Source organism: Protopterus annectens, chromosome 4.part0 (genome assembly GCF_019279795.1).
Source record: "Protopterus annectens isolate FY-2018-M chromosome 4.part0, PAN1.0, whole genome shotgun sequence".
NCBI classification, from domain to species: Eukaryota; Metazoa; Chordata; order Ceratodontiformes; family Protopteridae; genus Protopterus; species Protopterus annectens.
This window is the reverse complement of record NC_056733.1, coordinates 128812271-128825037: the sequence shown is the minus strand read 5'-3', so window position 1 is coordinate 128825037 and position 12767 is coordinate 128812271. Positions and strand designations below refer to the sequence as shown.

The 12767-nt window shown below is 41.8% G+C and overlaps 1 protein-coding gene across 1 annotated transcript in view; it reads right to left on the bottom strand.

The window, feature by feature from the left end:
- The window catches only part of LOC122800226 (dynein axonemal heavy chain 17-like), a 17083451-nt gene that overhangs the window by 11161149 nt on the left and 5909535 nt on the right, over nucleotides 1-12767 (bottom strand). The window contains exon 20 of the mRNA XM_044069720.1: nucleotides 11914-11930. Within this exon, the coding sequence (XP_043925655.1) occupies nucleotides 11914-11930 (17 nt within the window). The remainder of the gene's footprint in view (nucleotides 1-11913; nucleotides 11931-12767) is intronic.

Here is a 12767-nt window from a genome sequence, read left to right as displayed (position 1 = left end):
CACACATCTGTCTTCCTGGACCAGCCAAGGCCTTTTCCACATCCTCAAAAGCTGACTCTGCCATTGGAGCCAAGGAAATACTTCTTCTATGAACTGGCTCTTGGAGTCTCCAAGCTCCAATGGAGATTGGCTCTAAGGAGGATCTCGGATTCGACATGTCAAGTGCCAAAGTACCAAGGGGGAGGAATGGGTCTCAGAACTCTGGGGTCGACTCCACTGTCAGTGCTCAAACACTGAAACCTTGGCTCTGGGACTTGTCTCGATCTGATAAAATTGAAATTGAGAGAATAAGGGATGGTCTTAAATGTTTTGTGAGCTGACGTTAGTTAATTAATTTATTTATGTATTCAATGGAAGCATGTTTTGATTGGTTTATGTTGTGGGCATGATTTATTTAAAATGGTGTTATTTTGTTTTTATAATTGAACTTGATAAAGTCTCCTAATGTGGAGATGAAAGCGCTTGTTTGTTTCTTTTTTCACCTCATTAAAAGAAAGTGATTTAATTAGCAAAGCTTGGACAGTTCTTTGCTTGCATTTTACATCCTCCTGGCCTGCCATTTTTGTATTTAGAATAAGGGATGTGGTTGAAGCCGAAGTCTCTAGGGCTGTCGCATCCAAAAGAGGTGTGTCAGAAGGGTTTGGACCCATAGAGACCGGATCCAAGTAGGGAGCCAGTATGGGAGCAAATTGTTACTGGGTTGATGGGCCTGTTCTCCTTTGGGGGATCCCAATCCTTTGTGTCCTTAAAAATTCTCGGAGCATCCAATAATGACACCTATTTGGTCACAGTACTACTTGACATAGTTTTGTCCTCCAACTTTTTTATGTTTGATGGCCAGTATTACCTCCAAAAGAAAGGCATAGCAATGGGTCCCCCATGTGGCAGCAGTGTTGCCAACATGTTCGTTGCCTACTGGGAGAAGAACTATTTGTTCAACTACCCATTGTTTGTTGAGTGTTCTAAGATCTACACTCGGTTCCTTGACGATGTTTTTGTGTTATTTAAAGGGAGTGAGGTAGATGCCTCAAACTTGTTAGCACATATGAACTCCTCAACTGACTTTTTGAAATTTACCCATCACTTCTCGTCTTCTGCTATTGACTATTTGGATGTCCAATTGGTTAAAGACAATAACAACAATAGATTCTGTTCATCCATTTATAGGAAGGCAACTTATTGCAATTCTTTTCTGCATTTTACAAGTTGCCATCCTTGGAGACAGAAGCGATCTATTGTTAAAGGGCAATTGGTCAGGGCTGCCCGTATGTGCAGCACTAATGACGCATTTGACAAAGAATGCTTATTATTGGCTGACATGTTTAGAAACCGTGGGTACCCTGAAGACCTTATTTTCGATCTAATAGGTGAAGTGTCAACTAAACGAGTGAACGGAATTTATTTACCATTGTTATCACCTAAAGAGCAGGTTGATTTAGTTTAAAATTGTGTATTGTCACCGGGCCTGCCAGGGAATTTGACCCTAATTGCTGACAATAATGTGGTAGTTCCCTACACTTGTACTAAGTCAAATTTTTCTGTCGGCTTCATTTCCCCGTTCAACTTACATTCAGGGTTTTTGTGCTCAATCATTCGCAAGAATTGGCATTTTATTACTAATGCAGGGTTACATGAAAGGTTGGGCACTACCCCGGTATTCACATTTAAAAGAGGTTATAACCTTAAAGATATGTTACAGAGAAACAGTTCAGCTGACCTTATGATTAGACATAAGGGAACACATACTTGTGGGTGTTGCAAATGGTGTACACATTTACGAGTAGGAAACTCTTTCACTATTGGCAAGAGGAAGTTCACCATTAATTATAAAATCAATTGCAACACTAAATCTATTGTGTATGTGGCCTTTTGTGAATGCTGTTATGCATTCTATGTTGGTAAGATGGATCGACGATTCAGGGACCGTATTTACCAACATTTATATGCCATCAAGAACCAGAGGAGCGACAATGCCCTCTCTAAACACATATTGAATAATTGTGGCCACAGCTTTAAATTTATGGGCATTGATTATGTAAAGTGTGATGTAAGGGGGGGCCCGCAATCTTTACTACTAGAGACTCGTGAGTTAGAGTGGCAATTACAACTAGACGCTTTCTCTTACCCGGGTCTCAACGATAATTGTAACATTGCGTCTATTTTAAAGTATAGAAGTTATTTAAGGTGATTGTCGTCTGAAATGAGTTCTCTCACTACTTTTATGATGTACGCGACAGTATGTTATGGCATCTTGATCTACAACACTGTTAACTGTTTTTTATGGGTAGGATTGGTAACCTCTGCATAAGGTATGTTACTTTAGAATAATGATATCATTAGCTCTAGGTTAAAGTATTATCTGTATACAGAAAAGTTGTTCACATGCCTCTTTTGTAGGTTAGTAATGTTACTAGTGTTTACTCTATTACTTTTCATATAACCCTTGCTTTATGTAAGGGTAAAATTTGTAAATTTTTAAGGTTGGCCAGGTAGTGTGTAACTATACTGTTTGCACACTCCTACCTGGTTTTTCAGTAAGTCTGATGCGTCTTTCCTTGCTGTTTACTGGATTTTCTTTATTGCGTGATCATCTGCACGTATATGGGTGTACACTTATTTAGTTTTTAAACATGAAATTAAACGAGTTATTTAGTTGTATATTTTAATTGTTCAATTAGGGTGACATCAACAACTCGTCACCCAATAGTTTTTAAACAATGTGAGCTTGCGCTCTTTTCATGCTGAAGAAGCTTCTGTTTGAACAGGAGCGAAAACGCTTGTTTACTCATTTTAAATAAAGTGCGTTACATTTTATTGGAACCTTGGTCTCGTCTGGGCACTTTGTTTGTCCTTAAAAATTCTCATCATCTGGTTGACATCAATTTCATCTAGACTTCTGGTGGATCCTTCAGACCTCGGTGATGAAGCTACAGATGCAGCTCTTGAAGGTAGCTTATGTTGAAGGATCGATGAATGTAACTGAGGACTCACTGGATCTGGGGAAAAAGTAGCTCTAGAGGAGGGAGTTTAGATCCAGGTGGCAGTTGGATCCAAGTACCTTGAAGTCTTAGTTGTCAGACCCAACAGACTGATCAGATCTGGAGACCTTTTTCCTGGATTTTTCTGCTCTCTTCTCTTTTAACCTCTTCTAATCAGTTCTTTTTTCTATCAAATTCTCTCATTGTTTTTCTTTTGTTCTGTCCTTCTCTTTGTCTTTTTTCTTCTCAGTATTGGGAGAAGCAAATGACTGTCTTACTTTGGATGACATAGCAGAGGACCTCGTCTGTGCAGGAAGCAAGCCCTTAATTATTATCTTTTCTCTCCTGCCATGGATGGGTCTGGATCCAAAGGCAGCACAGATATCGCAGTTTGGTTGAAGGTGAGTGGCACTCAAGCAATAATCACAAAGGGAGTGGTGGTCTTGAGGAGGGATCTTGTGTCCACAAACTGAGCACTTCTTGAAGCCTGAGGGTTTGTCAGACATTAGTAAACACTGTACACATAAAAACTATTTATTACTATGTGAATTGAAGTCTAATTCTAATTTTATGTATATGTATATATATATATATATATATATATATATATATATATATATATATATATATATATATACACACACACACACACATGTACATATATATATATATATATTTATATATATATATATATATATATATATATATATATATATATATAAAAAATATATATATATATATATATATATATATATATATATATATATATATATATACACACACACAAGAGCAGACACTAACTAGGATGGAAAAGCATTCTTACTATTCCACTAAAGGCAAGAACTAGCACTATCAGTTAACACTACTATAAAGTTCTGTAAGAAAAACAGTCAAACTGTCATAAGGACTGAAAATACTACAATACTACATAAACACTAGCCTAGCCCTAAAATACAAACTACACTATACTAAATACAAAATGCTAAAGGAAGGAGTTAAATGATTGAAAAACTGGCTTTCAATTATTGTGATCACAAGAAGAGTTCTTAGAAACACATCTGGATGAACAGGTGGTAAACGAGATCTAAGGTAAATCAGACAGAAGGAAGGAATTGTCAAGGGGCGGTCATAGTTTCAGATCCAAAGCTCTGCTAGAATGCACCGAGGTGAGATCTGAATGGCTCCAATAACCCAATGAAAACAGACAACATCAGAGCCAATGTTATATTAAATACATAACTAATCTATCTTATTCATCCAGTCCATTTTTTCTGTCTGATGGGTCAGAATTCCCAGCTACTTACTAATCTAGGTGGCATCACAACAGGATACCCTTGAGGACTATGACTCCAAAGAAAGCCCTGAACTTGGACAGACTAAGTTGCTGCAGCACATATTTCAATTACAGAAGAGCTTCTGAAAAAGGATGTGGAAATTGCTACTGCTCTAGTGCAATGAGCCTTTGGTTTCCCTGGCAAGGACTTATAATGAGATGCATATACAAAGGAGATATAAGCCAAATAGCCATCCAGACAAGGAAACATTAGAAACCTTTCTTCCCAGTCTATTAGGAATGAATGACCATGACAAACAATTGGGCGTCCTGAATGGTTTTGCTTTATGAAGAGAACATTTCAGCTGTGTGTGAACATCTACGGCATGAGTGATGTATTCTCTCTCTTATTTTTATGATTTCTAAAAAATACTGGTAAATGTATAGATTGATTCAGATTAGATTCTGTTGTGACTTTTGGGATGAAGTAAAGGTTAGTTCTGAGGGGCACACAGTCATTATAGAAAATTAGAGATGGCGGAGTAGACAACAAGGCATGTAATTCTGAAATTCTTCTACAGGAAGTAGCTGCAACTAAAAATATGGTTTTCCAAGATATAAAGTTTAACTGTGCAGGAGCCAGCTCAAAGGGACTTTTCTAAAGCAAAAAAAAAAAAGTTATGTGCTTACTATATCCACTACATTCCATCTGTGTTGTCCATTTTCATTCTTCCTCAACTATTGTTTAGGGTTTGGATCTGATCCTTGGATCCAACTTGGATGTTACTATAGCTCGTGGTAACCTAAAAGCTCTCAAGCTCCTCCCTACCTACAATGCACCAACCCCTAACATACCTCATATCTTGTTTGTTATATGACATAAGATAAAAAATATTAATGTAATATTCCTGAAAGAATAGGCCGTTATCTAGAGATCAAATTCCGGCACAGTGGTGCCCTTATGAATTCTCATTCTTTCAGCAGTCTACCATGACAAAGGATGGTGGTTGGTGGGCAGGGAGTTGAGGAAGAATGAAAATGGACAACACACATGAAATGTTATGGTAAGTACATAACGTTTTTATCTGATGTCAAATTTCATTTAGTCCTCAACTATTGGGACAGAGTCCCCAGCTACCTGAAATCCCAGTGTACTCTAAGGAAGGATATGCCTGAGCAAGGCTGAACCAAATGTTGCTCTTCCCCTTGAGACCAGACCTAGTTTGTAATTAGTAATAAAGGTATGAGGATTAGCCCAAGTTGCAGCTGCACATATATCATCCATGGAATGCCTAGATAAAAATACTGATGAAGTTGCCATGGATCTAGTCGAGTGGGCTCTTAAAGGTTTTGGTAATGATACCCAATTTATTGTAGACAAAAGATATACAGTCGGTAAGCCATCTTATCAAAGTTACTTTTGTGACTAATTTACCAGTATTGGATTCCACAAAAGAAATAGAGAGTTGATCAGATTTTCTAACGTCTTTTGTTCTATGTAAGTAGAAACATAATTGCCTATGAACATCTAACAAATGCAACATGTAATATCCTTTGTTTTCAAATTTTGGAAAGAAGACAGACAGATAATGGACTTATTGATGTTGGCTTCTGACACTACCTTAGTAAGGCAAGAAGGGTAGTTTAGTAATGTTACTGTGTTCCTCTGAAATATCAAGTAGGGGGGTTTAGAAGACAATGCTTGAAACTCAGACATTCTTCTAGCTGAGGTAACGATCTCTAGAAAGATTGTTTTCCATGTCAGGAATTTAAGATCACATTTTGCTGCTGGTTCAAAGGGGGAATGAATTACAGCCTGTCCCATGGTGGAGTAGGGTCTTTGTAAGGTGGTCTCAACAGAAAAGTGTCTCTTAAGAAGGCCTTACAAAATTTAGATGAAGCAAGTGAGGAATTCTCAGATCTGTTATGGAAGTTAGAGATTGCTGCCAAATGAACTTTAATGGTCAAAAAACTAGCCCCTTCATTGAAAATTGCTGCTAAAAACTCAATTACACTTTGTACAGGGGCTGAAAAAGGATCAGTGTGTTTTTGATGAGTCCAAATAACAAATCTCTTCCATTTACTTCTGTAAAGTTTCCTCATAGAAGCTTTATGTGAAGACAGAAGTATTTAACGGACAGGGGATAAGAGCATAGGTTGTCTAGCTATTAACGTAAGTGGAGAATCCACGCTGTCAGCCTTAGGTTTGAGATATCCGAGTGAACTATGCCTGTCAGGTGAGACAGGAAGTCTAGAGTCGAATCCAGAGTCCAAGGTGGGTAAACTAAATGAGGCCAAAGAAAGGGGAACAAAATCTGTTGAGGCCAGTACAGTGCAATGAGGATTTCTTTGCTCTTCAACAAGGCAGCTTTCTCTGGAATTTGTGAATTACGGGGGGTGGGGGTTGGACTGTAAGCATAGAGAAGACCTTGCAGCCAGTCATGGAGCAGAGCATCCCTCAGTGATTCCCACAATGGAGGGATCAGGGCAAAGAAGCTGCTGTACTTGTTTAGGGGAGATAACTATATAAGGCTGGCCCCATTGATGAAAATCATTTTCTTTTTGAGAGACCATTTGTGAAGTAGTAGAACAGACCTGCTCAATTTATCTGCTATCACTTTGGACTTCCCCAGAATGTACGTTGCTATCAGAAAGTGGTTGGAAGAAATCGCCCATTGCCATACTCTGAGGGCTTCTCAGCACAAGGGGTAAGATCTGGTTACCCCTTGTTTGCTGAGGTACCAGAGTACTGACATGTTCTGTCTGAATAGTAAATGTCCTGAAAGGGAGAGAGTATTGGAAGGCCTACAATGCCAAGAGCACTGGTCTCATTTCCAGAACATTAATATGCATATTGACCTCTTTGGTAGACCAAGTGCCTTGGACTGTTTTCCCCAGGAAGTGCTACCAACACACCCAATCTGGGATGCATCTGTGGTAACTATGGCTTTGGGCTGAGGGAGAATGAAAGGATGGCCTTGTAAAATCTGATCTGACCAAATCCACCACCAAAGGTACTTCTTACATGCTTTATTTATTCTTATTTGAGCTGACATTCAATGGCAAAGAATCAATTATTGCATTGCTAGCATCCATTGAAGGATTCTCATATGAAATTGTGCTAGAAGAACTAAAATTATGGCAGTTGACACTGACCCCAAAGCTTGAAAACTCAAGCAGGTTGAAATTTGTGGTACTATGAACTATTTTGCTGACCTGTAATCTGATATTTTGAATTCTTGCTAGAGGGAGAGAGACTGTTAGTGATATCATGATGAACACTCTTCCTATAAATTCCATTATCTGAGAAAGTTCTAACTGAGATTTGCTATAATTTACGGTAATCCCCAGGAAGGAGCAAGTCTGGAGTACATGATCTCTTGCTTTTAAGAGCAGATGCTTGGTTGGAGCGATAATGAGCTAGTCGTCTAGATACAGAAACACCCGGAATCCCTGCAGTCTCATGTGTGCTGCTACCACTGCCATACATTTAAACAGCCTGGGGACTGTGGCGAGTCCAAAGGGCAGAGTTCTGAACTGGTAATGACTGGCTCCCAGGCTGGAAGCGTAAATACCTTTTGGACCATCTCTTCATTTTTATGTGATAATACGCATCTTGAAGGTCTATAGAGCACATCCAGTTGTCCTTGCCTAGAAAGGATACAATGGACTGAACCATGACCATCCAAAACTTTGTGTGTTGAACTGACTTGTTCAAGTTGCTGAGATCCAAAAGTAGTCTCCAGTTCCCTGTTTTCTTTGGCACTGAAAAGAACCTTGAGTAAATTCTGGATTCTATCTGTTCTGGTGGGACCTCTTGGATGACTCTTTTTTTTCTCGCAGCTTTTGTATTTCTAGTGTTGCTGCTTTCCTCTGATTGGGTGAAACATAGGAAATATTTCTTGAGGATGGAGGTGGAAGGGAAAATGGGATTATATGACCTCTGGAAATGATCCTCTGCAATCAGGTGTCTTTTGTGATATCTAGCCAGGCTCTCTGGTGTAAGGATAAAAGACTTCCGATTGCCTCTAGCGGGGGGCAATTGGGTCTCCATTCAGGAGCACTGGTAGGGTAGAGCAAGAATCTCTAGACTCTTGACTTTGCGAACCACCTCTGCCACGTGGGCAGCTTCTCCCATTTGAGTTCCCCCCTCCTGCCTCTGGGAGAACCATCTCCACATGGATCTTGGAAAGGACCATAGGATTTTCTGAACCACATTTTATATCCCCCTAGTTGATTCTTAGAGAAGGTCCTTTGAGGGGTCAAAAAACAAATTCCTGCAGCAGAGAGGGTCTTTCCATCTTTCTCATACGTAGAGAATGTGTCATTCACTTTGGGGCCGAATAAGGAAGTTCTTTCAAAGGAGGCATTGACAAAAGAAGACTTGAAGGGCTCCACAAAGTCACGCAATCACATCCAGGCATGTTTCCTAATGGAGATGCCTGAACCCGCTGCCCTTGAGGTACCCTCAGCAGCATGAGAGATAAGCCTCATAGACAATCTTGAAATGGATTGTAGGATAGACAAATGTGAGGCCACAGAAGCCTGAGTCTCAACAGTAGTGGTCTCTGACAGAGAGTCTGAGAGTTCCTTCATCAAATCTCTTTCCAGTCTAGTAAAATGTGCCAGATAGTTCAGTGACTTGACAGTGAAGGTCTCTGAAGCATAGACATGCTTCCCAAACCTGTCCAAAGCCCTAGACTCCCTGTTAGCAGGATGGACAGTGGAACTCTGTTCCACAAATTCCTTCTTGGTGGCCTCCACTTTGACCATATATCTACAGGTACTCCCTTACTCCAAAACTCTCCTCCTTCAGGTGGTGCAAGAATCCTATCCAGTCTCTTAGGGATAGGTTCAACCATGTCAGGTTCCTTCAACTCCCACTTAGAGATCAGGTCAATGAGCTCATCAGAAGGCAGAGTTACCCAGGATGTAGATGGGTCAGACCCAAATGCATCCAGGAATACCGATTCCTCTGGAGAAGGTTCACAGGTTCATAGGTTCATAGGTTTATACTAGGCTATCTGCCCTAAGGCATTTATAAGCCTAGCCCAAATTTTTGTGGCTTACGCCACCCCTTATATGAAAAAATACTGTGCCCATTAGTTTGTTGTGCCTCTGTCCAGCAGTGACACAGAGATGATTCCCGGGGTAAACCTACGATCTCCCATCCACAGGTCTAGATTTCTCTTGAACAGAGTCAGCGAGGTGCTCTGCCTCACATGGACCGGGATTTTATTCCACAGCATAGGGAGTCTCTGAGTGATAAATCTATCCCTCCAGCACGTCCTATTTATATCCGTGCTAAGGTTTAAGTCGCTTGCTCTAGTGGTTTTGGTGGATTTGGATTTTTGAGGTGGAGCATGTCCATTAATTCCGGGTTGGACATGGCCTTGTATGTCAGGCACATGTCACCTCTGAGCAGACGGTATGCGACTGAATAGAGCTGGAGTTTCTTCAATCTGGCAGCATATGACAGATTTTGGAGTCCCTTTATCCTTTTGGTGAGGAACTTTTGGGGTCTCTCCAATTGCTGCAGATGTCGGGTGAGATACATCCCGAATGGGGCATTGTACTCGATCATTGGTCTGATAAGTGAAGAGTACAGGGGAACAATGACCTCACTAGATCTGGATGTGAATCCCTTCATGATCAGGTGGGCAATGTAGAAGGTCTTTCTAACCACTTTAGCAATGTGAGTGTCAAAAGAAAGGCCACTGTCAACCTGGGTCCCCAGGTCCCTGATAATCTCTTCTGTGCTTAGTGGATTGCCACCTATATGGTAGCTTGGGGTTACCTTGTTATTCCCGAAGGGTATGACTACACATTTTTTGGCGTTTAACTTCAGGCCATAGCTCTGGCACCAGCTATCTGTTTCCGTGAGTCCCTTCTGAAGGATATCCGTGTCTGATGCACTTTCCACTATGGCGCCCAGTTTGCAGTCGTCTGCAAACTTTGTCAGCCAAAGTCCTCCTATGTTGGCCTGTACTTCTGAGAAGTAGATACCAAACAATAGGGGGCCAAGGACCGAGCCCTGTGGGACACCACTTGTGACCGGCTTGGAGTCTGACACAGCGCCAGCAACTCTAGCCCTGTGGGTTCTGTCCTTAAGCCAGTTTGCAACCCATCTTGTGACATATGGGTTTACATTTAAGCTGGTAAGTTTTTCTACAATACCCGAGTGGGGTATTGTGTTGAAAGCCTTTGCAAGGTCAAGGTAGGCTGTATGGACTGCCTTTCCCTCATCAATGGCCTTGGTGACTGTTTCGAAGAAGTCGACCAAGTTCAAAAGGCATGATCTTCCCTTGACAAAGCCAAACTGGGTCGGGTCCAATGTCTGCAAGTCCCCTATATCTTTGTTTATGAGCTCCATTAAGATCCTCTCCATAGCTTTGCAGACTAGACTTGTTAAGCTTATGGGGCGGTAATTACCAGGGTCCGAGGCCGCCTTTGTGGAGTGGGACAACAGTTGCCGACGCCACTCCTTGGGCACGTATCCTGTGGTAAGGCTGAGATTAAACAGCTGCCTTATGTGTGGGTTTAATTCCTCATTTAGCTTGTGTAGCACACAGCCGGGGACACCATCCGGTCCCATTGATGCTGTGTTTTTAGCTTTAGAGAGCATCTTTCACCTGCGCATTTGAGATGTCCGGGAGGCTACACTCGGCTGGGATAGTTATCTCTCCTTTAGAGGGGGAGAGGGGGGTGAAGTTTGCACTGAACCTGTCTGCCAGTATGTTGGCAATGTCTGTGGGTTCAGTGATTTTTGTATCATTTTGGACTAATTCTGAGCATATCTGGGAGTTTCCACCCAGGTTCCTAACATAGCTGAAAAAGGCCTTATGATTGTCCTTTGAATCCATGGCAATCTTTCTCTCAAAATTGGCCTTAGTTGATTTTATGAGTGCTCGTATTTTTTTACTAATAATCATCAGGGGTGACTTCCCTTTTATGGATTTTGTTCTATCATGTAATAGCTTTCTCCTCTTATTGTAAAGTTTGTTAATGGCTGGGGTCCACCAGACTGGACGTTTGCCCTTTGTGGAAAGAGTCTTGGTTTTATTTGGGATTGCCTGATCCATGCAGTCCTGGAGGTGTTCATAGAAGGCATTTGTAAGGGCTTCCGCAGCTTGGGTTGTGGTTTCCACTGGCTCAGGGGCCTTGAAGGATACCACACCAGTCTTGAGTAGTGGGAAGTTTGCTTTAGAGAAGTTCTTCACTATGGTTTTTTTTGTTTGGGGTGGGGGCGGGATGTGGATTTCCAGTGAGATTAGTTTATGATCAGATCTCACCAATGAGGGATATACTTCCGGTGTGGAGCATTTTGTCCCCATGTTTGTGACAATGAGATCTAGTATATTTTCTCCTCTCGTGGGAACAGTGACTAGCTGTTCCATGGCATTTGAATTTATGAACTCCAGGAACCGTTGGGCTAGAAAGTTAGGGCTTGAGTAATGTTCCCAGTCTATATTCGGGTAGTTGAAGTCACCCAATATGATGGTGTTTGGAGATACATTTATACCCTCCAGTGTCTTCAGGAAGGCTGTGTGGGGTTCCTGAGTTTGAGAGGGTGGCCTGTAGCATGCTACAATTTGTAGAGCAGTTTTGCCTATGGTTAGCTGCACCTGGATGGTTTCGAAGCTTAGATGCGTTGCCACCAACCTGGAGGTGTGGGTATCCTTTATGAATATGGATACACCCCTCCTTTTGTGGTGTGGTCTGGGTTTTGGGGCGGGCATGATATGAGGTAAAACCTAATAGTGCCGGGTGCTCTCAGGAGCCTTGAACCAGGCTTCAGTTACAGCACAGACATCGATGTTCTCCATACTGAGAAGGGCCTCGAGTGCGTGCATTTTGAGATTTAGACTTCTGGCATTGAGCAGCATTACCCTCAGTTTCTTCCCATTTTGTTTTCTAGGGTGGTAGGTTTAGAATTTGAGCCTTGCCTAAAAAGGCACTATGGGGTGGCAAGAGCCTTAGCCAATATCCGGAATCCCAGGGTGACAGGTGCAAGCCGTCCCTTGAAGCAGCGTGGCTTGTCAAGCATGTCATCCCAGGCAGACAGACACTGGATCCCCTTTGAATGACACCAGACATTAAGCCAATTGTTAAAGCTGATCATCTTGTCTCTATATTGTGGCATCATTCTTGGTGAAGGAAGGATACTGCTCAGGGTTAGGGTCATACCTGCCTGGGCTACATAATCAGAGAGCTCCTCTATGTCTCTTTTCATGTAGTCCAGGGAGGTACGTCTCAGGTCGTTCACACCAGCATGGACAATGACTGTGTCATATTTGAACTTGCCATGGAGTGACCCGAGTGCTTGTGTTATGTGGCGGATTCTAGCGCCCGATAGGCAGCTTACTGTGACCCTCTCCTTGTTCAGCCTGGTGAGTGGGACGTCAGTGTGTCTGACTATGTAGTCACCTATGACAAGTATGTTTGGTGTTGTATTTGGCCTTAAGGGCTGTGACTGCTTTGCACACTGCTTTTGTGGTTTATGTGTTGCTTGTGGG